At 37.9% G+C, this 26,935-nt stretch overlaps 3 protein-coding genes across 4 annotated transcripts; all 3 read right to left on the reverse strand.

Annotated features, from left to right (window-relative positions):
• Positions 1 to 955: 955 nt before the first annotated feature.
• On the reverse strand, positions 956 to 4,537 carry LOC144660500 (trypsin-like). 2 transcript variants are annotated; one of them, XM_078521154.1, is made up of 5 exons: positions 4,382 to 4,537; positions 3,085 to 3,231; positions 2,844 to 3,045; positions 2,002 to 2,222; positions 956 to 1,323 (listed from the first exon to the last, which is right to left on the reverse strand). In XM_078521154.1, exons 1-5 carry the CDS (start codon positions 4,440 to 4,442, stop codon positions 1,001 to 1,003), a joined length of 954 nt encoding a protein of 317 aa, XP_078377280.1. In that variant the 5' UTR covers positions 4,443 to 4,537; the 3' UTR covers positions 956 to 1,000. The 2 variants fall into 2 exon arrangements, with proteins under 2 accessions (XP_078377280.1, XP_078377279.1); XM_078521153.1 differs by having other exon boundaries at positions 2,844 to 3,231.
• Positions 4,538 to 11,573: 7,036 nt separating this feature from the next.
• Positions 11,574 to 13,158, reverse strand: LOC144660538 (trypsin-1-like). Its single transcript, XM_078521202.1, has 2 exons — positions 12,604 to 13,158; positions 11,574 to 11,933 (listed from the first exon to the last, which is right to left on the reverse strand). The coding sequence occupies exons 1-2, from the start codon at positions 12,617 to 12,619 to the stop codon at positions 11,614 to 11,616; spliced, it is 336 nt and encodes a 111-aa protein (XP_078377328.1). The 5' UTR covers positions 12,620 to 13,158; the 3' UTR covers positions 11,574 to 11,613.
• A 5,998-nt stretch (positions 13,159 to 19,156) lies between these two features.
• LOC144660513 (trypsin-3-like) lies at positions 19,157 to 23,353 on the reverse strand. Its single transcript, XM_078521169.1, has 4 exons — positions 23,293 to 23,353; positions 22,447 to 22,774; positions 20,714 to 20,934; positions 19,157 to 19,501 (listed from the first exon to the last, which is right to left on the reverse strand). Exons 1-4 carry the CDS (start codon positions 23,351 to 23,353, stop codon positions 19,179 to 19,181), a joined length of 933 nt encoding a protein of 310 aa, XP_078377295.1. The 3' UTR covers positions 19,157 to 19,178.
• Between the last annotated feature and the right edge of the window lie 3,582 nt (positions 23,354 to 26,935).

Below are 26,935 nucleotides of genomic sequence, written 5' to 3' on the forward strand. Positions count from 1 at the left end.
ATCGCGGAGGACACGGGCTCGAATACTGTTGAAGCCAAAAAATTTTCTAGCAATTTATTTAATTGCAGTTCACTGCGAGGATCAGTTTTCACTTTACAGTTATAGTAAAGGTTACAAAACCTACCGAAACTGATCCCGCCAGGGAAAAATGGATTTGAAATTATCTAAATTTCAGTTTAAAGGGAGTTCCGTGTTTGGTTTTTCGAACTTTCAGCGGAATCTGTCTTAATTAGCAACACCAGAGAGGCTGTAGCACTGCCATGTACTTCTTACGAATCTGGAATAATCATAACTATAATTTAAGTATTAAGGAGTGAGTATAACCTTTTGTTGTTTGTTCTTCTTAGTTAAAGGTTATCCACTCTCACACCGAAAATCCACCAAAAATATTTTGGAACAATTCAAATCCAGAACTTTTTTATTATTGGAATTTTAAGATTATCATTTAACATTTCATTTGCAACTTAAGCTGTCCAACATATTTTCAAAAGCAAATCTATGTGATATTTTTGTTATTGAATTAACCATCGAGACTATGGCGCCGCAGAATGACGTTTAATAGTTTAAATTTAAGTCATATAGGCTGTGCACATGTTTTACTAGTCTCCATAAGTATTTTATAAAACGAGGTGAAATAGAAATTCGATTTTGTTTCAAGACAATTCATAAGTGATCATTTTTGTAAATTCTCCTGACCAGACAGTGTATTATTTATTGGGTATTATTATACTGAGGTGGTAGGGGACGGAGATATTTTGTTCACACTCGAATAATAAAGTACGCAAACAGTAGGATCATTTTTTTTTTAAACGCCCTTCTTCAGACCTCCTTTAATAATCTCTCTTGACTTGTATTTTTCATTGGGTGCTATGAGGCACAGATCAGTTCTTAGTTGCTATGAAGTAAAAATCGATAATGGGTGCACACTCAAACAATTAAGTACTTAAACAGCAAGTTTGTTTTTTAATGTCTTTATTGTCTCACACAGACTTGATGCTTTTTAGTATCTGCTCATTGTACTGTCAACCCATTGCCTCAAGTAACGGACCCTTGCGTAGACGCCATATTTCCCTGGGGAGGCACACCCGTGTCCCCACGATACAACACCCTCGAGAAAGAACTTCCCTTTGGATTCACAAACTAAGGGACCACCGGAATCCCCCTGGCATGAATCCTTGCCTCCCTGTCTGAGTCCAGCACAGACCATGGAGTCGTGGATTGATGAGCCATACGCCCGTTTGCAAGAGGACTGTGAGACAATTGGCACGTCGACCTGCATGAGTTTGCTCGCTAGAGAACCACCAGAAGATAGCGTTCCAAATCCTAAAAAAGCGTGAAAGAAGGGAAACCAAAGAGAATATATCTTCTGATGTTTTTTTGACATAAAATATAGAGAGTATGATTCACAAGGAAAGAGTCAGTACATACAAAAAACCTTATCCTGCCTAGACTGTTCACAGCTCTCAATTTTTTTCGTTTTTCCGATCGATGAGCGCGCAGTGAGAACGGAGAGAGAACTGGACACCAGAGCAAAACGGAAGAAGCAAGGGGGGGGGGCGGGGAGCGAAAAAAATAGAGGGGCCTCTCTATTTTTCTTTCGCTCGCTACGCTCGCTTCCCGCCCCCCTCCCCCCGCGCGCTCGCTTCGTTTGCGTTTTTGCGTTGAAAAATCGAGAGGCTGTGGACAGTCTATATCCTGCCCGCACGAAACGAAACACCGCGTTATTAGATAAGGAGAAAAGGCTGGGAGCTAAGACGATCGATAAATCAGATAAGTAAATTAAAAGAGGAAAGAGAAATGCAAACAGGTTTGCTTTCCATTTCAACAACACTTCTTCCTCAAAGTAGGTTTAACTAGAATAGGTGAAAATGGCTTCAACTTGAAAAAACTTGGTGTGGCCCAACAGACGCAAACAAGAGAGTCCGTGGAATTATGGCGGAAGACCTACGATGGGTGTGGGGCAGAACTGATTAGTCTCAGATTTGTAGAACATTTCATTACCTGTAACCCAACACATTTTTCCATCTGAAAGTTCATCACTCGATGGAGCCAGGCAAGCCAAGTTAACAGCTCTGGTAATAGCAGCAGGTCGGCGCAGTTTCAACAGGGAGATATCGTGAGCCATTCCATAAGGTCGTTTGTAGCTATTGTGATTGATGATTCTTTCAACTTCCATGACCTGTTCTGTTCCAATGTTACTGTTGCGATAATGACCTCCAAGTCTGCAAAAGTAAGAATCGTTAACTATTGGTATTGCTCTATTCAGAAGCGTTTGAGTAAAACATTTGACATTAAATACTTCCAACTGTTTATGAAACTATAGAGTCTTAGCTATTGAAAGCAGGTTTGATGGCCATGATGTATTATCGCTGGGTTTATATAGACCACCAAAGGGAAAAGCGACGGACCATCTTTTACAAGTGGATCAGGATCTTTAAAGAACATCATTGTTGTTATGTGCGAACAAAGTTTCTGACAATTATTTTAAAACTCTTTTAAAATTGTAAAATTTTGAAGACGTTAAAACTTTGACTAAACTCCATAAACAAACTAAATCAAGTTGCGAGATAAAATGAAAATATAATAAAAATGAACAACAGATACAATTCAAGAAATGTAAATTAAAATATATATGGAGTTAAACAAAGGGTTTCCCACCTATGAAGCCATTTACATATTTAGATTTGTATGCATGCAGTTTGCTTTATAAACAACATCCATAAATTCAGTTGTGCAGAGAACACAAAGTTCAGTTGTACAAAGGAAAAATATCATTATATGAAAAATGTAGTTCTCGAGTCCATTACTGGCAATAATAATTTTACACTGTTTTAAGATCCCACCTCACACGGATACTCGAGGCGGATTTTTTAACGGTGCAATGTGCTGCAGTGACAACCCACTGTGGATGAACTAAAGTTCCTCCACAAAAACCAAAACCCCGAGATGTTGTGATCAGTGCTTGCCACGGCCAAGCTCCTTTAGGGGCTTCCGTACCACCAACGATTCGTGTGCTGGGTTTGTAACCACACTGTCCTGATCCTCCTCCTCCACCGCCTCCTCCTCCGCCGCCGCCACCTCCACCGCCACCGCCTCCACCTCCACCACCACCCCCTCCGCCACAGATTTTACAGCTCTTCTGACAGTTTCTTTTCATGTATGGCTCGTATCGACCTTTGCAGTATCCCCTTCGAGCCCATGTCGGGCATTTTCGATTGTTGTCCGCACAACCTGAAAAACATAAAAAACGAGAAGGGAAGGTAGGGGAGACCAAAGGACAAAGTGGTGGAGGAAAACAATAACTCATTAACAACATTTCAAATTAGATATGACACTGATATATCGCCGAGAATTTAGAGTTGCAGACAAGTAGCGGAGATAAAAGGCTAGTAACATTAACTAGTAAGCCCATTTTTATCGGCACGAAGGCTTAGAAAGACTCGTCAAAAATCAAAAATAGACTCAAATTCTCAACCCCCAACCGAAAATAAGCCCTGATTTAATGTTAAAATACGTTTTTTTCTTTTTCTTTTTATTTAAAATGTGTCTAGATTGTGCTCTCGCTGAGCATTCGCCACGGTTTCTGCTCCTTTACGGCTAAAACGGTAATTAAGAGCTTATAGCTTTTAAACTTGTGCACCCAATTTTCCACATTGAATTTAGGTTAAATGACCGTAGTCAGCCACGCCTTTTTTTAACATACGAGAATTTCGGTATTATATTTTTTGCGGGAAGGGGGGCGGGGAGTGTCTAAAGGAAAGAGATCACTGTGAAACTGCTAAACGTAATTTAAAAAAAACTTCAAGTGCAATAAGATTTCGCTTTTCCGTACATTTTTTAGAATTTCGATGGCATCAAAAATGGTGGAGGCTGCTAGGGTCCTCTAAGTTCAACTGATAAACTTCACTCAAAACAAACAAAGAATAACAGAATAACTAGTAAAAATAAGCACCGATGATTTCAAAAAGCATTTGTGAAAGTTTAAGATTTCAGTAAGGCAAACGCACAAGAATGGGCGAGGATTTCCTTTCACCATGCGAAATGTCCGAATTTAGATGCCAGAGAAAATGGCGGAGGCTGACAAGGATCCTTTAACTCATTTTGATGAAACAAAAGCGAAGATCTCCCAAATTGTAACGATCTCGGAACGCATAAGAACGTATACCACGGAGTAGCTTATCGCAAACTTATATTGAGCTCTACAGAAACGCCTTAAAGACATTGTCTAAAGACAAAAGTACTAAGCTACCGAATCTCAATCTGAAGAGAAATAATTCTCTCCATTTTAAAAGGGGCCCAAAAAAGCAAAATTTAAATGTTTTCGTTTAAATTGGAAAATTTTCGTTTGCATGGTTAGATTTTCCTTTAAAATACCAATTACCGTGTGCAAAACTTGCCAAGACTGCAATGCCCAAAACACAGAGAACCACTGAAGACTGCATGGTTGACTGCCTACAGAAACACTGTGTAAAAATTTACTTCTTTAAATCCTTCTTTTATCCTAAATATCATTGTTGTAAGAAACCGCCTGAACAAGCAGAAGGCAGAATCAAAGAAAAAAACACTTGCACTGCTACCAAAGTTTCTTCAGAATATGATTTGAGAGGATTATGTTTTGGTTCCTGATTAAATAACATCGTCGCATGCTCATTATGTGATCAAATATAGTGATTTTGGCCTTATTGTGCTTCGATTAGAGTGAAAACATAAGAGTAGTAGATCTGCGTTATCTGGGTAAATGGATTTTGCAGTTTATGACGAAGGCTTGCATTATCAACAAAGTTCCTTCAGAATATGATTTGAGAGGATAATTTTTGGTTCCTGATTAAATAACATTGTCGCATGCTCATTATGTGATCAAATATAGTGATTTTCGCCTTATTGTGTTTCGATTAGAGTGAAAACATAAGAGTGGTACATCTGCGTTATCTGGGTAAATGGATTTTGCAATTTATGACAACGGCTTGTAGTGTCAACAAAGTTCTTTCAGAATACGATTTGAGAGGGTGATGCTTTGGGTCTGATTAAATAATATCCATAAATACTCATATTTGATCAAATTTGGGGGTTTTTTCCTTTGCTGTGTGGTGATAAGAGAAAAACACATGAATGGAGAACATCTAGATTATCTGGGTAAATGGAGATTGCAATTTATAACAAAAGCTTTGGTTTTTCTTGATTTCTTTTTAGGAGAGGGACATTGGGGTTTGTGGTATTGCGGTATTTGCCAATTTTTCGTGCAGTATTTCGGTAATTTTTATCTTGAATTGCGGTATTCTCCAAACCTGCGCATTTTTCCAACCATCTCTAGCCGTTCTTGGTCGTTTCGGAAGCAAGCTGAGACAACCTTATTTTGTCAAACATTTTTTTATCTACAATTTGACTGTTTTAACAACCAGTTTAAAGTCTCGTCAGTACTTTCACGGTACCACAGCTCGTTTTTGCCTCAATTTTCGCACTCACATCTACAATTCCACCAGCTTTGCAAGATTTGCGGTATTTTCTGAATTTTTTTGCGGTAATGTGGTGCTCAGCACCCCCAATTTCCCCCCACTTTTAGGAGCACCGAGCAACTCAGCTCTACTAATAGTTTTTACTTGCTGTCTGTAAGCATAATGTTAGTGTTTTATTACTAAGAAAGGGAAAGGCTGGTTATGGTATTTTCAGAGGCCATTTATCTAACTTGTCGCGCTCAAGTATTCAAGAACACCAAACATCACTGTTTTAAAAAAGATAAACGTTTTTGTTTTCTTTTCCGAGTTGGCCGGGATTGTTTATAATTTCTTTTGTTTCCCACCATCCTAAAACATAGCATTTTGGCAACTGGCTTAATAGCAATCAGCATTATTTGCATTTCGGTATTCATTTAATTCGATTTGAAAATTTAATAATGGCTGTTTGGTTTTTGTTTTTTGCTTTTATGATCACAGTACGACGAGGAGACGCACAAGCTGAACAATTATACCTCAGGAGAATGGAAAATCGGCATTTCTATATACTATATACTTAGTGAAAAATTAAAATAGACAACTTTTTGTCGAAATTCGAAAACTCGCAAGTGATGACAAAAAATGTTATAGTAATCATGATTCTGTTATAAAAGGATATCAATTATGCGGTTTTCCATAAAGTATTTAATTTTTTTATAGAAAAAGAAACTTCTAAAGTGCCACCAAAACGTATCTCAAGATACGAATCGAAAATATACATGGCTCATCTTTACACCTGATATTCATATTGAACCAGGTTAAACAATCTAAGTGTATTTACATATGCAATTAAATACAAGCCATTTCCCTTTTGTAATTTGAAGATTGCTAAAACGTCACGAGTTGACAACACCTGGAAAATCTGAGTAAATGGTTTATTCATTCAATGTTGAGGCTTTTCAAGTTTTTAATATCTCACCGAACGAAGTTTGTTCTGTTTGATGGATACGAGAAGTCCAAGATTATGGAATTTAATTTAATGAGAACTTTTACAATTGGTTACTAACAAGTGGCCCAGTTTCTTTCCACTGTAATATTTCGTTAATAAACCTAGGCCTCTGCCTGAAAATAATTTCTCCAAATCTATAGACAGAAAAAATAATTCAGATAAAAAGCTTAAGGCCCCACCGAAAACAAGCCCTGACTCTAAATCTGAGATGGAAAATCCTTTCAATAATCTAGGCCGCCCCAGCCCGAAAATATTCCTCTGCCTGAAAAGAATTCCTCCAAACTATAGACAGAAAAGTTATTTGTAAAGCCCCCGAACCCTCTTTTTGTTCCTTTCCAGATAAAAGGCCCCACCGAAAACAAGCTCTGACTCTAAACTTGAGATGGAAAATCCTTTCAAAAGTAACACCCGACACCGTGAATATGACACGGTGTGCGTTAATTTAGATTTAGCTCTGTTTCATGGATCCAATACCATGGATTTTTTTGTCGGATAAGAAATTGGAGTTTAAGTTAGTGACAAGTGTCCCATTTTCGTTCCTGTAATAATAATCTCTCGCACCCTAGCTAGCCAACAATATTCCCCCACCCGAAAACAATCTCTTCAAATCGCAGACAGACAAAAGGCTCCACTGAAGATAAGCTTTACAAATTTCAGACGGAAAAATCCTTCGAAGACTAAAAAACCCCGCCATTTTCGCCTTCCCCACCGGGAACTGCAAACCCCTCTCGAAAATAATCCCATCGAAAAATCCTTTTGAGCTAGTATAAATAAGTTTTATTAATATTATTCAAGTTTTACGGTTACCATTCAACATTATCTCTTCGACTAAAGCTGCCTGGTGTATTTATAGAAGGAAATTATAGTCATTGAAACTTTGGGAAGCCCATAGCGCACACCTGCGCGTTGTTGTTTTCGGAAACGCTTTTATTAGCAAGATAATACAAGAAGTAGCACTAAAACGGTATAAGCTTTTGCTTCGTTAGTTCTTCTTGGGTAAATTAATCGTTATCCACCCTCTCACTGAAAATAAGCCCTCCCGAAGAAACAAAAAAAAAGATTTGAACAAGTATAAATCCAGGATTTCTTATTGTTGCCGGAATTTTAAGATTGTCGATCAGCAATGGCGCACGATAAAATAATTTCATTGGTTTAAAAGTTTAAAGAGTGACTGTCAAATTCTTGAATTAATCGAGACGAAGTAAAACGACGCAACAACAGCGAAACTCACCTCTTTTTAAACCTCAAAAGGATATTGAAATGGCTAAAATCAGATTGCGAATCAACGTTGAGCTTGAAGCCTTAAAACAAGAATGTCCATTCCATCTGGCCTTCAGCCTGTGATTATTGGACGTTTTGCAGAGTATTTGCTCGCCGTCTGGCGCTTTAGTGGTGCAAACCTGCCGTCACGGTGACACGAGCTGAATATTGAAATTGTGATTGTTGAAAGCGGTTGGGACTTATAAATTCTCAAGAAAAGCTTGAGCTTTCCCACATCATTGATGTAAATGTTCGACCCGACCTTATTCGACGTGATCATTAGAGGCTTCGGTGAAAAGATTTCTTAAAAGCTTACAGTGCTTGGTTCGCCGTGCCGACCGCTTTCTCCATCAAGATTTAAGCTTACGCAAACGACAAGTTTGCCGAATTCTTTATTCTTCAGGTATGTCACTGATTTTTCTCCCTTTTTCGCCGAACAAAACCGATATCATGTCTTCAAGTCGCTTTGCGTTTTATTTTTGTATTTTATAGCTGGTTGTTGTGGCAAATAAAATTCACGAAACTTGTGAATATTTGTTGTTTAATTAGTTTGTTCTCGTTCGCTTCAAGACCTATTTCTTTGTAATTGGACTCTCTTTCGCTAGAAACAGGCAGAAAATATTTGTGTTGTTTCGGAAAATGGTTCCATAGCTCAATTTACGACGAAAAAACTTTTTGTAGTAGCGTCGACGGAACTGAAAAGTTTTTTCGCTTGCGGGAACACAGCGGGTGATCCCGAGCGGTCAAGATGGCTCCATCTTGACCGCTCGGGTAGCCAATCACAGCACGGGATTCGTTTCATCTTGAACGCTCACGGAGCTAGTCATATACAGTCGAAGCTCTCTTAACGGACACTCTCGTAGCGGACAGCTCTACTTACGGCCGCCTTGTTTAAAACCCCGTTTTAACTCCCATACAAACTCTGTATTTTAACATTCTCGTAAGCGGACATTCCCGTAAGCGGCCGCGGACACTTTTAGAGATCACGACTTAGAATTTTTCTTTTTTTAAGCTCCCGTAAGCGGACACCCCAAAGGAAATCCCATTAACAACCTCTGTATCTTTTTTTATCAATCAACTTCACATCGGCAGCCGTCACAATGAGGGTCCCCATATTCGGTTTGGGCAGGGCGACTTGTATATACGGCATAATTGCTTAATAATTCCCTTGCGAGCACTGACAAAGTACACATTTTTTGTAATAATCTATTCTTCAAACATAGGAATTAATTTTTTTTTCGTTTTACAGAAGAACTGAACGCTACACCCAAAATATGAGAAAAATTTGATAGGCTAACATACTCGTTCGAGAAAAGACGATTATTTTTTTCTCGTGGACTAAGCTGCATATAAAAAAGCCGCCATTTTGTTTATGTGCGGCCGCTTATTACCGAAGAAAAATTCTGCACAGTAAGGATTCTCAATGCAATACAGGTCAATTACCTTAAATGACTTGGCACGGGATGAAGGTAATGCGCTCACGCTCGGATAATACAATACAATACAATGTTTAATGTGGTCATTACACTTAGCTATGGTTCGATGCGTCCCGCAGATATGGTTAGCAAAACTGCGGGAACGCACCAGCTAGTTTACAGGTAAGCCACAATGAAAATAAAAAATAAAAAAATAAAAAATAAATAAAAATAAAATAAAATAAAATAAAGTGAATAAAATTTTTCAAAGCTTTAAAGCTTTAAATATGTGCGACGCATTTCCTGATTAAAAATGAGCTAAAAGTTATAGAATATATACAATTATTTAATTAAAATTACAAATGACGACTAATATCTACAGCATTTAACGCCTTTCTAAAGGTTTTATAGCGTATTGAAGTTCTGGCAGTGTCTGAGAGGCTATTCCATAATTTGGGGGCGAAATATCGCCAAGATTTGAGTCCGTGCTGGTAGTTTGCACTTTAGGTAAATTGAGAATATTTTGTCCTCTTAAGTTGTAGGAAGAGTTTTAGTTGTATCAGCTCACGCAAGCAGGGAGGGCTAGGACCGTTTATTTTTTGAAAATTGAGCTAGCATTTTTATACTCGTTGCTCGGCCAAGGTTGGCAGGCCAAGGGCTTGTAGAAGGTCCCTGTAAGGGGTGTTCTTGTCCTTGAAAACAAAGCGAATGGCCCTTTCGTTAACCTTCTCTAGCTTTGTTGCAGAGGTTTTGCTGCAGAAGTGCCATGTCTCTGCGCAGTAATTAAAATGCGGAGCAATAAAAGACGTATAGATTGTCTTTCTTATTTCGTACGGTAGCATTTTCTTCATACGCTTTAATACTGCAACTTTTGAGACACTTTCCTACAGACTTTAGTGACATGCCTGTCAAACTTGAGTTTGTCGTCCACAGTTACACCAAGTAGATCAAAATCCTCGGCAATCGGAATAACTGCATTTTCACAGCGAAATAATGGTTTGTTCTGCGTTTTACCCATCACAATCGCTTGGTACTTGGAATGTTTCTTTTCATACCATTGTCGGTATACCACTTGTCAACGTGGTATAGATCAGTATTGATTGTGTCTTGAACTTTGGCGGGATCTTTATCAGCGTAGAAAATTTGTGTGTCATCTGCATAAGCAGATAGTCTACTTTGCTTTACAACATAGGCTAGATCATTCATAAATATATTGAAAAGCAGAGGTGAGTATGGAGCCCTGCGGAATGCCAGCTCTATATCTTGCCAAGTGGAGAAATTGCTGCCGATCCTTACCCTTTGTCGCCGATTCGAGAGGTAATCCTAATGAGTTTACGGTTTTATCACAGCCCCGTACATTTTTAATTTCGATATTATCAAATCGTGAGGTACCGTATCGAATGCTTTAGATAAGTCCATAGACACAAGACCAATCACTTTGTGATTGTCAAGTTCCTTTTCCATTCCTCCGTTAAACTGAGTAGGGCAGTGTCACAACCGTGATGCTTTCTATAGGGACGTATTTAAATCTTTCGAAGTGAGGGCTTATTTTCATTGACTAATGTCTCAAAAACTTTCGAGAGGGACGGCAAGATGGTGAGAGGCCTATAATTATTTTATCCAAGGGGCAATCCTTCTTGTATACGGGAGTTACTTCGCCTAGTTTCCATTGCTGTGGTATTTTATCTGCGTCTAGCACATAATTAACGAGTGTGTGAGGGGATAACATAACACGTCCGCAGATAGTTGCACAACTCTCGGAGGAATAAGATCACAGCCAGTGGCTTTGTTGGGTTTAACTTTCTTCAGCACCTCTTTCACTTCCGTTGGTTTGTTTTCCTTAGGGACAGTGTTTTGCTTCCGGTAATTTGTTAATTATGTGGCTGAGATCCGGCGTTGGTTTTGCCTGGCTGGTTTCAACACATGTAACACTCGTAAAGAAATTTGAAAGACTCTGCCACCTCTTTCTGGCTCTAATTATCCTACTATTGTTTTGAGAACTAATCGTCCGTTATTCTTGGCCTTGCGCGATTCAGATAAGGCTTTATTGTGCTCCAAAATTTTCTTTATAACCTTGTCTCTCTTCACAGAGTTTTCTAAAATGTTCTTGTACTGCTTTTCTCCTCATGCTAACACTTTTTTCTCATTGACTTTTTTCCCAATCTTCACGATTTCTTTTTTTTAAATCTCTTTTTTAAGCGATCCCTTGTCGCATTGCATTTCGAATTGAGCGGTTATGAATGGATGCAGTTGATTGGCGCCTGTTGATTTTCATGATAGGGGCGTGATCATTCAACACTTGATTGTAAAGTTTCTCCCAACACCAGTACACATCATCAGGGTCATCGAATAGGCTGTGGAGAAAGGCACTCTGCTGAGGTCGTCGAGAAATGCTGCCTGATTAAAGTTTTTCATTGATCTTTAAAATAATAAAATATGCAAATAGTGGATTTTTTTCTCAATGCCTTTTATTGTTAAACTCAAACAGGCGTGTTACTTTTTAGTATTTTCTCATTGTACTATCGATCCATTGCCTCAAGTAACGGACCCTTGCGTAGACGCCATAATATCCTGAAGCAGCGCATCTGTGTCCCCACGATACAACACCCTCGAGGAAGAACTTTCCATTGTCTTCACACACAAAAGGACCCCCTGAATCTCCCTGGCACGAGTCCTTGCCACCTTCTTCGAGTCCAACACAGACCATGGAGTGTGGATCGATGAGCCATAGGCTGTTTACATTTGGCCTCTGTAACAATGGGGACAGATACCTGCATAGGACGCTAGGTAACGAACCACCCGAGGACAGCGCTCCAAAGCCTAAATATTAATAACAGATCACTAAGTGATGTCTTCATTGAGCAAATGATTGCTTAAGCTTCTAAATTTGAGGATCCAATTACACGAAATACAGCAGATAATGATACTAAAGGAAATGAAGGGAAAATGATAAAAGCTAAAGCGAATAGTGAAAACTGCCTGGCGGTCGGTATTCCCAATATTTCGGTTTAATTCAAAACCATCGTCAGGTCAATGAATAAATTAATGAGAAAGCGCCGAGTCTTAAAATAAAAAAGGTACTTCAATGAAAACAGTTCATATCACAACACATAACGTCACATCACATCACATCGCATCATCACATCACATCAGGAACGGCGGAGCAATTTTCCAAGTGGAGGGCTGAGTAGTGACTTGAAGTGGGGTGACTTAAAAGACTCTCTCTTAGTATGTCTTTATTTTTCTGAAATTTGGGGGAGGGGGCTAAAAGCTCCCCCCCCCAGCCCCCGGCTCCGCCGTGCCTAGACATCACATCACATTACATCACACACATCGCATAATCGCATCATCACATCACATCGCATAATCGCATTATCACATCACATCGCATCATCAGATCACATCACATCACATCAAAATTAAATCACGTTAGTAATCTGTCGTATTATAAATTGCTATAGAAAAGCTCTAAAAACTGCACTTTTAATACCTGTGACCCAGCACATTTTCCCATCTGCCACTTGTCCGTTCGATACAGGTTGGCAGCTTTGTTAATTTGAGCAGGTTTGCGCAGTTTCAACAGGGCGATATCGTGAGCCAAACCAGAAGAGTTTTTGTAACTATGGTGAACGATAACGCGTTCGATCTCGATATCCTCTTCTGTCCCTACGTCTCCTGTGCGATAACGGTCTCTGATTCTGCAAAATGAATTTTTTTCCAGCGGTTAAGTATAATATGATGCTTTTGACACAATTGCTTGGGATAAATCACTGTGCTAAATTTGGGCTCAATCGAATAAAACAGCAAAAAGTTATTCCGAGAGTTCCGCTTCAAGCGCTCTGCTGGCCCGGCGTGGAACCCTTTGTCCCCTCTTCAGTAATTGAATATTCAACATACGTGCATAGATTTATCTCCTCTCCTTTTTATCCAGGCATAAAAAGATTATTAAACCCCCCTCCCCGATCGGGACTTATCAGACAACAACTCACATTCCAAATGGAACCAGATTCAAACACTATGAAGAAAACTTCCCCCCTTAAATAATATTTTTCGTATTTAACGGGCCAGTTAAATTATTATGTGCGAAATTACCATGTGCGAAACTTGCCAAGATTGCTACGCCCAACACACAGAGAACTGTAAAAGACTGCATGATTTACCGAATGAAGATTATTGTGCGGAAATGTCCTTGCTTTATCATTCTTTTATCCTAAAAATTGAATGTTGTCATACAACGCCCGAACAAGCAGACGACAGAATCAGGGAAAAGAAGCCTGCATTGTCATCAAATTACATTCAGAATTAGTTTTAAGAGGATGATGTTTCGGATCCTGATTAAATAATATTGACACTGAATACTAATAGATGATCAAATATGAAGAATTTGCACCTCGTTGTGTGGTGATTACCTTATTATAGGAAATTAACGCTTGTGTTAATTAAGGTATTTGAAATTAACGCGACTAAATTAACGCGAATTGAAGGAAAAATTACTTCCTAATAAAGGAAATTAACGGAAAGAGGGGGGAACATTCAAAATGAAGGAAATTAACGCGACGTACACAACAGGAACAAGTTTATTTCAACACTTGTAGGCGTGTTATCTAAACGAAAACAATGTTCGTGCTACTTTTCCCACTTTAAGCGTTCTTCACAGTATCATGATAGTGGCAGATAAATTATGCTTTTCCTTGGAGTCAAGAACATCTGGACTGTAACGAAAAATTGGGGCCAAAATAATGGAAATTAACGTCATGGAAATTAACGCTCCACTTAATTAACGGCGCGGAAATTAACGTTAACAAAAATTAACGCGACTTAAATTAACGCGAAAGTTTTAAATTCGCGTTAATTTCCTATAATAAGGTAGTCTGGGCTATCTTGTTAAATACATTTTGCAATTTATGACAAAGGCTTTTGCTTTTCTTGGTATCATTTCAAGCACAGGACGACTCGAATTTAATCGCAGTTTTCTACGTTATATTTTTGAGTTTTTACATTCCACGTTTTATCACCAAGGAAAACTAGTTTTGAGTCAAGTATCTGTCTTTTATTTTCCTCTTTAAGAATTAAAGAAAAGATTAAGCGTCATGGTTTTAAAAGGATGAAAGCATTGTTTTCCTTCTCTCGTTGGCCGTGGGTTTTTATGTTCCCTTTTTTATTTCTTTATTGATTGAAAAAAATACATATCAAAAGTAACAAGTAAAAATTAACCAGAGTACTTAATAAAGCGCATACAATAAATAATTTACCAAAAATATGTATCAAAATGAGATAAAATTGAAAAATCTATGTTCCTAATTAATGTCTAAAACTTTAAGGCTATTTGTGTCAACTCAGCCTAAAACATAACACTAACCAAATTGACCAAAAAGCAATCGACATTGTTTGCAGTTTGGGGTTCGTTTTTATAACATTTGAGGATTTAACCTTTTTTGAAACGAAAAATGAAAACAGAGAGCGATTTTCTTTGACATGCGTAAATTAAACTGAAAACGCTCAAGCGCTCAACATTAACATTTAATAATAAAATGATATTTCTTATTATGCGGAGTCTCATAAAGAATTTAATTTGTATGCTAAAAAAAGGTTCATCTAAAAATCTTCTATAGCGCCAAATGCGTATCTCAGAATATGGATTTGAGTGGATGACTCATCTTCTCAACATCATATTTATAAGGGTCCCCTATACTTTTTATGTGAAGCGTGATTGAGGCTATTTATTTTTTTCGTGAATCGTGATTTGTACTTTTACTTTTTTGTGGTTCGTGATTCGCGTGCGCGTGAACGCAATTTTTAGCTTTAACGTGACCCGTGAACGAAGAGTTGAATTAGACGTGAATCGTGAATCATCTTCCTTTTCGTGAATTGAATTCTGATTTTCTTGTTAGTACTAGTAAATGTACATCTTTATTTAAGCTCTTTGGTTCGTTTTAAATTAAACAGATGATGCTTTTGTCAGCTAGTTTGCTGCGTGCGTGATCTTGACAGAAACAATATCCGGTGTCCTACAAAAATCTGAGTGAAACAGTTTAAACAGGGATCGCCATGATTTTTGCGTGAACGTGAAAAGATTTTTAGAACTACCCGTGACCCGTGAAAAGCCAAATATTTTTACGTGATTCCATTTTGAAAAGAGCTATAGGGGACCCTGATTTATACTGAACCTGGTTAAACAATCGCGAAATGATTTGGCATGCAACTAAGTATAAGCCGTAACCAAAAACGACATGTAAAACGACAGCAACTGGGCTATGCATTCAATCTCCGCTACCCTCTTCGATACCTTTTCACGGGTCCGAACGGGGTTTTCTAATCTATCTGCTGAATTAGAGTCAGCCAGGTCTAGTATTATGGAATTTATTGTGATAAAAAAATCAAGTTTTAGTAAGCGGCAAGTGTTCAATTTCTTTCCAGTGGTAGTACTGTAAAATTTAGAAGGTGTCCTGCACCCCTCACGAGCCAGAAAATTATTCGATCTTCTGCCCAAAAACAAGCCCTACAAATTTCAGATAGAAAACTCTTCCTAATAAAAGTCACGCGGAAGATAAGCGCTTCAAATCTTAGACATCGCTTAAAATCTAAGAAATTCTTCCATAACAACCTTTCCCCATCCGATAAATATGAGCCCATTTGTGTTTGAAAGAAGGGCCTATTAACCATATACCTATTTCGTTATAGTTATGCCTAGTTATACCATGTGGTATTTTTGAATGTACCAAAATCTTTGATACGCAAAATTTCTGCAGTTCCATTGAAACACAAGACTTGTAACAGCCCCTTTTCCCTACCCTGTCCCACCGAAAGTAAGCCTTCCCTTAAAATAATCGCATTAAAAAAAAATTGGAATTGGGTAAATCCATAGGTTTTTTATTGGAATTTTAATTTTCCATTCAAGATTTCTTTTGCATCTAAAACTGCCCGGTCATTGTATTAATCTGTAAAGGAAATCTATGTAACCTCTTCGGTTTTTGAAATAGCCATTGAGACTTTAGGAAAGACTATAGCGCACAGTGCTTCTTGATGTTATAGGAAACGCTCAGTAGCAGAGGATGGCAATGTAATGTTCTGCTTACCATTGGTGTTACACAAGACAACTTCCAACAATGTTGCGCGAAAAATCGAACACGTGTAGCTACCTGGGACGATTTTTTGCACAATTTTGGTCTCAGCAACACGTTGCGAGTTTTGAAATAAGTCCAAAACTCGCAACATTTTGCCAAATTTGTTGCGCGAAAAATGGTTGTTGCAAGTTTTCCCGGTAACACAACCTTATAAAAATGATATCAATATGTATTAAAGCTCTAAATGTATAGTTTTTTTTGCTTTTTCCGAAAGGTGTTCCTGTTGGCGCAGACAGGAACAAAAATGGAAGAAGAGGTACATTACTATTTTGCATTAAATATATTCGTCACCGAGCTAAGAGTACAACATTTTTCTTCTAGATATAAAAGTTAGGTCATACCGATCAATTAAAACAACGGGAATATCAATTCCCTTTGGAAGGACAAAAAAGGAAGAAGAGGCAACCATACAACTCTCGTATTCATTCTAAACAAGCGCGTGTTGTTGTTTTTTTTTGCCTCGGCATTTTTAATTTGAATAAGAATCAAAACACTAAAGTATGGTTTTCACCAGCGACGCAAGCACAAGCGCACGCATAAGCGCAATCACGCAAGAAGGAAAATTTCGATCCTTGTTTTTTTGCTTGCCGCAAGCACAAGCACAAGCATAAACCTGCGATGCGCTTGTGCTTTTGCTTGAGTCGAAGCCGTTTTCACGGTGAAATAAGAACAGTTATTCTTGCGCTTGTGCTTGCGTCGCTAGTGAAAACCAGGCTTTAATGGTTTAGGGCCTTTATATATATAAAAAGCTTTCTCTTGTGAAGTTTAAAAAAGATGCCCATATTAAGCTGTAAACATATTTATATATCTCAAAACCTGAAGCAAGATTAGTGCAATAAAACCATCATAACAAGCACGATTTCGTTAAAGAACCCTCCATATTCTTAAGGCCCGTTTACACAGGCGATTTCTGTCGCGCAACTCAATGCAATTTTTTTCGCGCCAAAGGTGCATCGAGTTTCGAACAGGTTCCAAACTCCTTCGATCTCGTGGCGTTTTTATTGCCGCTAGTTTACACGCTTGCAAAATCGCGGCGATTATATTGCGATTTTATCGCCGCGATATCGCAAGAGACTTTCAACTTCGGCGTGACAAAAATTGCATTGTGTTGCTCGACAAAAACCGCCTGTGTAAACAGGCTTTTGAAAAACGAAAATATGCAAATACTCGAAGTTAAAACACAACTGCACAAAACTAAAGACAAATTTAGGCAATGTAGTTGTTTTGTGGAACTTCATCAAAGAAAATAAATTCATAATGGCAGTACAGTAAAATATGCGTGAATTGCGATGGGTCGACGCCAAAATTTCACGTTTGACATTCGTATGTATCTTTCCCGGGAAAAGCTGCACAATCCATCGTTCGGAAAAAAGATGGCGGCTGTTCATTTTACCACAATGCACTGCAAACCTAACATAGTCAATGGGGCCGACGAAAGTCATGTTTTTGCGCCATCAGACCATGTACTTACAACATGAAGTTTCTAGAGCTTTTCTGTGTGTGGTTTTTTTTGTGCTATGATGGTTTTCGTGGGCTTAAAATTATGGTAAATGTACCAGTCCCGTTCTGTACATGATTAGTGATAAGACGATAAGTGTAAAAAAAGGGAGTAAAGATTGAAAGAGAAATCAGATAAAATCAAAGGTGCTTTGTTAGCCCACTCGTGAATGAGAATACTAAATGTATTGGTGTAGAGCTATAAAATGATTCTGTCTTTTTGTGAGCGGCAATCGGTCTTTTTGTGAGCGGCAAGCGGTAATCCATTCAAAAGCCTTCGTTATATAACACTAATTTCTACCACAAGTGCAAGCTTGCTAGCGCGTTGTGTAGTGGCAATGCGTTGGCCCTCCAGTCCAGCGGCCCGGGTTCGATTCTCAGCAGGGACGATTAATTTTTTTTACGACAATTCAGAGACTGCTAAAATTGGACTTTATTCATAAAATTGTCCTGAAATCAACCTTTTAATACCCAACACAGTCGCAGTCCACAGTTCGTGCCTGGAAAATCTAAAAATTCGATCAAAACACGGAATGTCAGTTCAGTGTTTCGAAGATTTTCATATTTTCTCTAAGATTATTTCTTCTATTTGTCATGTGAAATTCTTAAGAGCTATAAATCGAGCCATTCGAAGAAGCTTTACATACAAGCCATTTAACTTTGAACCTACGGTATCGGTCATCGTACTAACAACAACACAAAGAAATCTATATGCTAATTTTCAGCCCAAATGATCAGTACGCCGAAGTTGTCAAGCGGTTAGGGGTTTGGTCTTCAAAAACATAGTTGATGTTAGGAGTCGCCGGTTCAAACCTCAGAAGTGTGAAACAAAAAGTTAAAAAAAAAAAACAAGGAAAATTAATTTATAATTTAATGCCTAAATTATTATTCATAAATTAAAGTTAACAGCCCATCGACCGACCGACCGACCGACCGACCGACTGAAAATTTGCATATCACTTTCCATAACCATAACAATACTCGTTTCATTACATTCACGAGTAAAAACAAATTGCAAACAAAAAAAAAACCTTCAAGAAAGTAGAAGATTTTTTAAGTTCTTCTTTTGTCTTGTTTTACTTTCGGTTTCGTAATTTGAATTCAATTATTCTGGGATCAATCATATGACAAAGTATCTAAAAGCGGTACCTTAAGATGAGATCACACGTTATTCTTTTACCAAATTCTGTCCCTCCATAAGTTCCAATCCAAATAAACAAATTAATATTCATTTCGTTAATCAAAGTTCCGTATGCACGACCATTCTTTTACAAATTACTTTGTTTTTCTGTCCACCTCCGAAGATTAATTATAACGTCGTAGGCAACGATATAGTAGAAGAGATTGAATTTAGAAGCTAATAATATTGACTCAAAGAATTCACAAAGCACAAACAGTTTGATTTCGTTTTTTCTATGCATTTATTGTTCTGGTTGTTTTACAATTAATTCGAGTTCATTGTATCATCGATCCATTGCCTCAAGTAACGGACCTTTGAGTAGACGCCATATTTGCCTGGAGACGCACATCCGATCCCCCACGAAACAACACCCTCCAGATAGAACCTTCCGTTGTCTTCACACACCATGGGACCCCCTGAATCTCCTTGGCACGAGTCCTTGCCACCTTGGTCGAGTCCAGCACAGACCATGGAGTCGTGGATCCGTGAACCATAGGCTTGTTTACATCTGGAGTCCGATACAATTGGGACCTTGACCTGCATAAGGACATCTGGTCTAGCACCGCCGGAAGCCAGTCGTCCAAATCCTTAAAGAAAGAAAAGAAAAAACAACCCCAAAAAAACAAATGTATGTATTTATTTGTAAAAAAGTGTACTGAAATAGTCAGTGTGACACAACATAATAGGGAAGTAGGTTCCATTGGCTCAGTAAGAAATTAAATTAAATATCAAGATCGATGTCATTTCACAATAGTCCATAAAAACGAAACACTCGATGAATGTTTGAAAACCGCAGAGTCAATTGTGAAGTAAACTTGCTTTAGAATGTTATGATCGTATATCGATTTGTACACAACATCGTTTACATTTTGAATACCGTAAAGAGCGAAAAACGCTAAACCGTTATTTTTTATAGGTTTAGCAGCTTTAACCAATTCGGTTTAAACGAGAATGAAATATTTACTAAAAAAATGTTAAAAAAGGAAGAAAAAGACTTTAAATTGAACGAGTATTAGTTACTGGTGCACGGTAAAAGAATTTCTTTTGGAACGGTCGCTATCGTCACAAGATTTCAAGGTTGTTTTCCCGGGATGGGGGTGGGGGATAAAATAAATAACTTTATTAACGTGTCTTAAATGTTTGGCTGAGGGGAAAACTCCCCCTACTAATAGTGGACACCTAAAAGTTAAAACTGATATCCTAATCACAACTATTACAATTAATAATTCAAAGTTAATATAAGTTAAAAGAAGCTTTTTACGTGATAAAAAACGGTGTAAAAACTATTTATGTGATAAAAGGAATATATACATGCGATAAAAAGACTATAAACATGATTATTACTGAAGTTATTATGAGACAAGTTTTATACGGGGAGGCTCTGCCCCAAGTTCTAGCTCCTTACCCTTTTATTTTACGCTTTGACAGAAATTTTACCCTTTTCATATACCTTTTACTAACAAAATGTACCCCTTTCATATAACTACTGAAAAGACTTGGCATAGACAGGACGTTTTCTTTTTAACTTAATTAAAGGCCCTTTTAAATACCTGAATGACAGATTTCCGTACCCTTTCACATACCTGGGCTTGAGAAATCACTACCCTGTTACATGCCTAAATCCTGCAAAAGGTACCCCTTTCGGGGGGAGCCTCCCCGCCTTTGACAAATTGTAGGGGAACCCTCGGGGGAGTTTTTTCATAGTGATAATTCATAGTGCAATCACCTGCCATTGTACTTTACTATAGTGGAAGAAATACTCTGCGAAATTGTTTCAATATATATTCCACTGATTTTACCTGTAACCCAACAGATCTTGTTATCTGCAACTCTTCCACTCGATCCAGGCATACAAGCCAGATTAACAGCTTTGTTGAGTTGAGCGGGCTTGCGCAGTTTTAACATTGCAATATCGTGTGCCATGCCATAAGGTCGTTTGTAGCTGTGGTGAGAGATGATCTTTTCAATCTCCATGTCCTGTTCTGTTCCCACATTATTAACTAGCTCGTGAGCTCCAAGTCTATAAAAATCGAGAAACAGCTGTAATCTAATGTTCTATCATAAAATGGAAATTAACTTTTTTCTTTTATCTTTCCTTTATTGATATCTACACACTTAACATTACATTATTATCAATTAACGCGGCCAAATTGAAAACCGCCCTACTGAAAACACGCGCCTTGCGGGCCGCAAATGACTCCTAGCGGGCTGTTAATGCATTAACTGCCCTGCAGCTGATTGGTTATCGGTTCATCATCCGATTAACTTTAACCAATCAGCGTCGCTGACGCGGGAAAACCATTCAGGTGCGTATGCGTACAGCAAGAGTCTCGAGCAGTTTTTCGTGAAGCGAATTGTGTTCGGTAGGAAAAATCAAAGTCTTTTTGTTAAAAATGGGACAAAATACAGGGAAAAAAATCGGATTTAGAAGTGAATGCAAAAGGCGAAGAGACAAAGAGAGCAACTCTTTGTTGTCTTGCGAGAAACGAAACATCGTTCACTTGAATTGTGTACCTCCGGTCGAGCTAATTTAGCTAAAGCAGTTGCAGGAATTTTACACCTAAGTTCAATCGGAAAATGTATACTTTTAAAGTATTTTTTATCCATGAATCAACCCCAGGGGGGGGGGGGGGGGTACTCCGGCTTGTAAATGACGGGGATGATCGAATAAAGGCAAAACTTAGGACCCAAAAAGATCCCTAAGTCTTCCGACATTACCCAAAAATTGTCTTTAGATGAACTTGTTGATAAACTAACGTTTCAATGTAAAATAGAAAAATGTCCTCAAACATAAAACTGTTTATCTAACCAACAACCGTAAATGTGCACCTTTTCCCTTTTCGGTGTATTAAGTTGATTAAAAGCGTTATTACAATAATAATATCAACAACGTAATGTATTCTTTATGCATTTTTTTGCGATTTCATTACTTTTGTCGCCTCTTTTTCGGTTGTTTATCTAGCTGTCATGTTTTTATTTTTATTATGTTACAAAAGAAAACATGAATACCGCGTTTATTCGATTTAGCGCCCTGAGCACTTTTTATATTTATGTACCTCAAGAGTGGGCGCTTATTCAAGGCTGTGCGCTTATTAATTCTTCACCACTTTAAGCAAGTAGAAAATTGAAGTTGGTGGTGTACCTAAACATAATTTTAACTGTTCATTTGAAGTTTCTGTAGAAAAACAACTAACAGTTAGTCAGTTTCAAACAAATTGTCACTAAGGTCATTAAGCGAACTCTCTAGTGCTGCCTCCTTGATGTTTGGCGCGTATTCGAGGATGGACGCTTATTATCTTTTCCTACCTTTGGGGGGGCGCTTATTCGAGGTTCGGCGCTTAATCGAATAAATACAGTAATAATATTGTATAATTTCAAATAGCATGTGTACGTGTTTTTTTAGGTGGACCAATGTGTCAATCTCAAAAAAAAAAAGAAAGAAAGAAAGCAGGTAATCGGTGTTAACGCACGCACGGTGAATTTAGTTATGAATTTCGTTCCACTGAAATGAAGTAGCGTTTTACAAACTCACCTTACACGAAAGCTCGAGGGAGTTTTACCCGGGACGCAGTGAGCTGCAGTGACAACCCATTGCGGATGAACTAAAGTTCCTCCACAGAAGGTAAAGCCATAAGATGTCCTGAGCTGGGCTTGCCACGGCCAAGCTCCTTTAGGGGCCTCGGTACCACCAACAATTCGAACACTGGGTTTGTAGCCACATTGTTCTGATCCACTGTTGCCACCGCCGCAATAATTACAGGTTTTCTGACAGACATTTTTCATGTGTTCTTCGAATTTACCTTTGCAATATCCCTTACCAGCATAGTACTCGCAGTTCAAGCTTCCTTTGTCTTCACACCCTGCAATTATTTTTAGAGAGAAATAAAATATAAAGTGCTCAACAAATCAACCGATTGATTGATCGATCAATAGATTGATCAATCGACCAACGACACTGACTGCAAATCAACCAAGTTGTCCTCCAACGATTTTTTTTTTCGGTTCACTGAAAAAGGTGGACTATATATTATATCAACAAAGTCGATCTCTCTCTCTAGTTCGACTTGGCAGGAATATAGAACCACTCGTTCAATGAAGAGGACAAAAGAATTTTTGGAAAGAAGAAACGCAGCCTAGAAAATTTCAAACAAGCAACAAGCAACCTAGTCCTATTTATATTATTTGATCATCCATCGGTCCCCTCGCCATAGCGTAGAATGAATGGTTTGTACATCAGAGAAAACAAGAAACAGATTACAATGAATCGTGCAATAATTACACCGGATAAAGCTAACGCAATCTAAGAGATTGTTTTTAGATTAAACCCTGTTACTTAAAAAAAAGTGAAACAAATTATTATTTTAGGTAATATAATTACCATGTGCGAAACTTGCCAAGACGGCAATGCCCAAAACACAGATAACCACTGAAGTCTGCATTACGAGGAAGCGATAAACACAAGTTAAAACTGAGTTGTGACTAACCGCCTTATATTCTGAACAACAAGGCTTCAAGACTCGGCATGAACAAGCACCGGGGGGCAGAACAAATGAATACAAGCTTGCATAGCTGTTAACACATATTTTAAACTAAAATGGAATTTTGTAACCTGAGCAAATAATAACGTTTACATTTTTTATATCCTTTGTTTTCCGATGGTTCGGCAATCTTTTATCACGGCGAATGAATCAAAACCATCTGGAGAAACTGGGTAAATGTTAACAACAGCGCCGTACATATTTGATTAGCAGTCAACATAAACTTTATTCATGAATGACTTCTGGATTCATTGTTTGATCAAGTTTTTTTTAAAGTTTCACTGATATCAGTAAACAATGGCTTGCAAAAGTATTTTCATCTTTTAGGGGGGGTGGGGGTGTGAACAATTTTACAGTAAAATCTGTGACTTTTTGGGATTCGGTGCGTCTCATTAGTTGGTCGATGTGGAGTTACTAACGGTTATACAACAACTTTTAGTAATTTCATTTCTTTTCCTTCTAGTTCTTAAATATTACATAGTATATGTGATATCAGCCCAAGTAAATGGCCCAGCTCACCACGAGTCTCTTGTAGCTCAGTTGGTTAGTGCGCCCAACCGGTATCTGGGAGGCCATGGGTTCAAGTCCCTTCGGGGACTTAGAATTTTTCTTTGTCCCATGCTCGTGTCACTGTTGAAAAATACATCTTTATTTCTTATAGTTCTAATGTTTGCTTGTTTACTGTTTAAACAGTATTCTTTTATATCAACGGATGGCAATTTGCGGAATTCGAGGTGTGTCTTTTGTTCACAGGTATTTCTTCGAAGAAAATGAATCGATTTGGTTGTGTTCTTGTACGTGTTATTTACCTGACAAACATTCTTTATGACTGACGTAATGTGGTGTGTTGTTGCAGCGAATAACATGAATCTGGTAAAGAAAAGTCCCTTTTTAGTTAGTTAACATTTATGAAGATACACCTTTTATTGTTATCGTAACATTTAAGACATCACAGTTGAGAAAAAGAGAAACAGTATAAACTGGGAAACTAGGTAAACAACAGTTACTGATAAACAGTTGAAAAAATACAGCTTTCATGGTTCTTTCATGTATATCGGATCATCAAAGGCGCCAAAGCTGAGTAAATAAACATACAGTTGAATGTCATTTTTCACAAAGAAAACGAAAAAAGGTTCGAAAAATCAGGTATGTGTAGAAATCGGGGGTAAAATCATAATGTTCGACATAGCCTTAAGAGTAAAGAGATTTGCCTCGAGTGTTCTGAAGGTTCGGAAAAACCAAAGGTTCAATAAAATCTGCATTCCACTGCAGTTCTTTGCTGCGAATGTTTTTTTATATATTGGCAAGATTTTGCTACACTAGGTGAAAATGGAGAAATATATTTAGAGAATATAATTATGATTTTTTTGCTTTGTTGTTGTTGTTAATAACTTTTAAAGCAATTTTTCTTGTCTCTTCCTACTCTCCCCCACCGATCGTGAATGAACCCTTCCGAAAATTATCCAATTAAAAATATTTTTTAACAATTATACAATTCAGTTTTTTTTTTATTAGAATGTTATGGTTAGCATTCAAGACATCGATTTCCTTTGCAATTAAAGCTGCCCGGTTGTATTTTTAAAGGCAATCTATGTGATCTCTTTAGTTTATTACCGAGCTTAAAATTTACCATCTTTATTATTTACTACAAAACTTGATGAATTCGACATTGCTGATCCTAGCAGTATGCAGGACGCGTGTCACATATCAACCTAGTAAAATGGCCCAGCTCACAACGAGTCTCTCGTAGCTCAGTTGGTTAGAGCGCCCAACCGGTATTCTGGGAGGCCATGGGTTCGATTCCCGTCGGGTACTCAGAATTTTTTCTTTGTCCCATGCTCGTGTCATGTAGAACATCTTATCTTTAACCATAAGACTTTGGGAAAGCCCATAGCGCAAAGTGCTTGTTTTTGCCTTTGGAAACGCTCAGTAGCAACACCAGAGAGAAGGAATGTTATGTTCTACTTTATAATCTAGTCTTATCGGGTCTGAAATTGAAGATCTTAATAAAGTATAAGTTTTTGGTTTTGGTTTTCTGAAGGGTGTCCTGTTTCTTTGCAGATCACGAATCCAAAACAATGGAGTTTTAGACAGAAACCATGTTGACATTAACTATGATTTGCATTTAGGTAATCTTTCGACAACTGAGGACTGTTAACTTTTGCTGACACTGCTACAAAAATGTGAAAGGGACTACACAAGTTGAGCAATTACAGCAACGGGGAATATCAAATCCCATTAGCAGGACCAAAAAGGAAAAAGCAGGCAACCAAAAAACTCTGACCTTCATTCTAAACAAGAGGGTTTTTTTTTCGTTCTTGGAATTTTTAATTTAAACGAGAATCATAACACGAAATTAAATAGTTTATAGCCTGTATAAATAAAAGTCTCTAGTGAGATTTAAAAAATGAAGCAAATATTAAGCTGTGAAAATATTTATAGATCTTAAAACCTGACGCAAGATTAGCTTAAGAAGAGAAAAAATAACAAGCATGATTTCGTTAAAGAACCTTCTGTACTTCAGTTAAACGAAAATAACAAAACGTTAATACTCGAAGTGAAAACATGTATTTCTGTACAATTTATATTGAACAATTGGTTCCTGCTTTAGCGTGCACCATCGAGTTATGGTGCACGCAGGAAGTTTAGAGAGCCCGAAAGAAGCGTAACTGGGTTGCCCGACGCGATAGCAGAGCGAGGGAAAAAACCTGTCGAACCGCAAATGCAGCAAATGCTCCTGCCGACTCCGAGGTTAGCTTTCGCTGAATTAAATTTTTACCCCGAGCTGTAGAAAATCAAACCAAAATAGAGAGCATATCATTTCTTTAGGCTTTAAGAGTCAAAATGTTCGGTTTCATGGTTAGTTTTAAGTATTTTTTTCTGGAACGATTACATTCATGGTTGCCTTGCAGAAAAGGGTGGTTAAATGTCGTTCGTTGAATTACATTTTCTTCGAGACATCGAAATCACAACAGAGCCTTTGACACTTGGGGCATAAAACGCGAAAACTTTCGTTTGGTTGCTAGTTTTAAATCAATCGAACTGTTGTAATTCATGGTTGGCCGATTTTTCCACGTAAGCCCAGTGAAAAAAAAAAGGTTTTTCGTCCTTCGAGACTCGCGCTTTAGTACTTGTTGCCAGTTTGTCTGTTTGAATGAAGAAAGGCACACACACAACTCACAGATTGACTGCAATTGAGTCCTTTAAATAACGGACGAAACGGAATTGATTTCTTCAAATTATGTTCTTCCACAGGGTCCAGTTCAAATAATTCCCATGCACAACTAAATGTTCAATTTTCATCAGTTTCTTTTCTGTGCACACGACCCGTCTTTCACAATTTGCAAATCTACGAATTACTTTGTTTTTCTACCCACCTCCGAGGACGAATGCCGTAGGCAGATGTATATTAGGGGGAACTCTAGGCGCTAAACAGTTTTTGCTAAAGATTTAACAAAGACACGATTATTTGATTCTTTTTCA

This window comes from Oculina patagonica, chromosome 7 (assembly GCF_052425735.1).
Source record: "Oculina patagonica isolate OP01 chromosome 7, crgOcupat, whole genome shotgun sequence".
NCBI lineage: Eukaryota > Metazoa > Cnidaria > Anthozoa > Scleractinia > Oculinidae > Oculina > Oculina patagonica.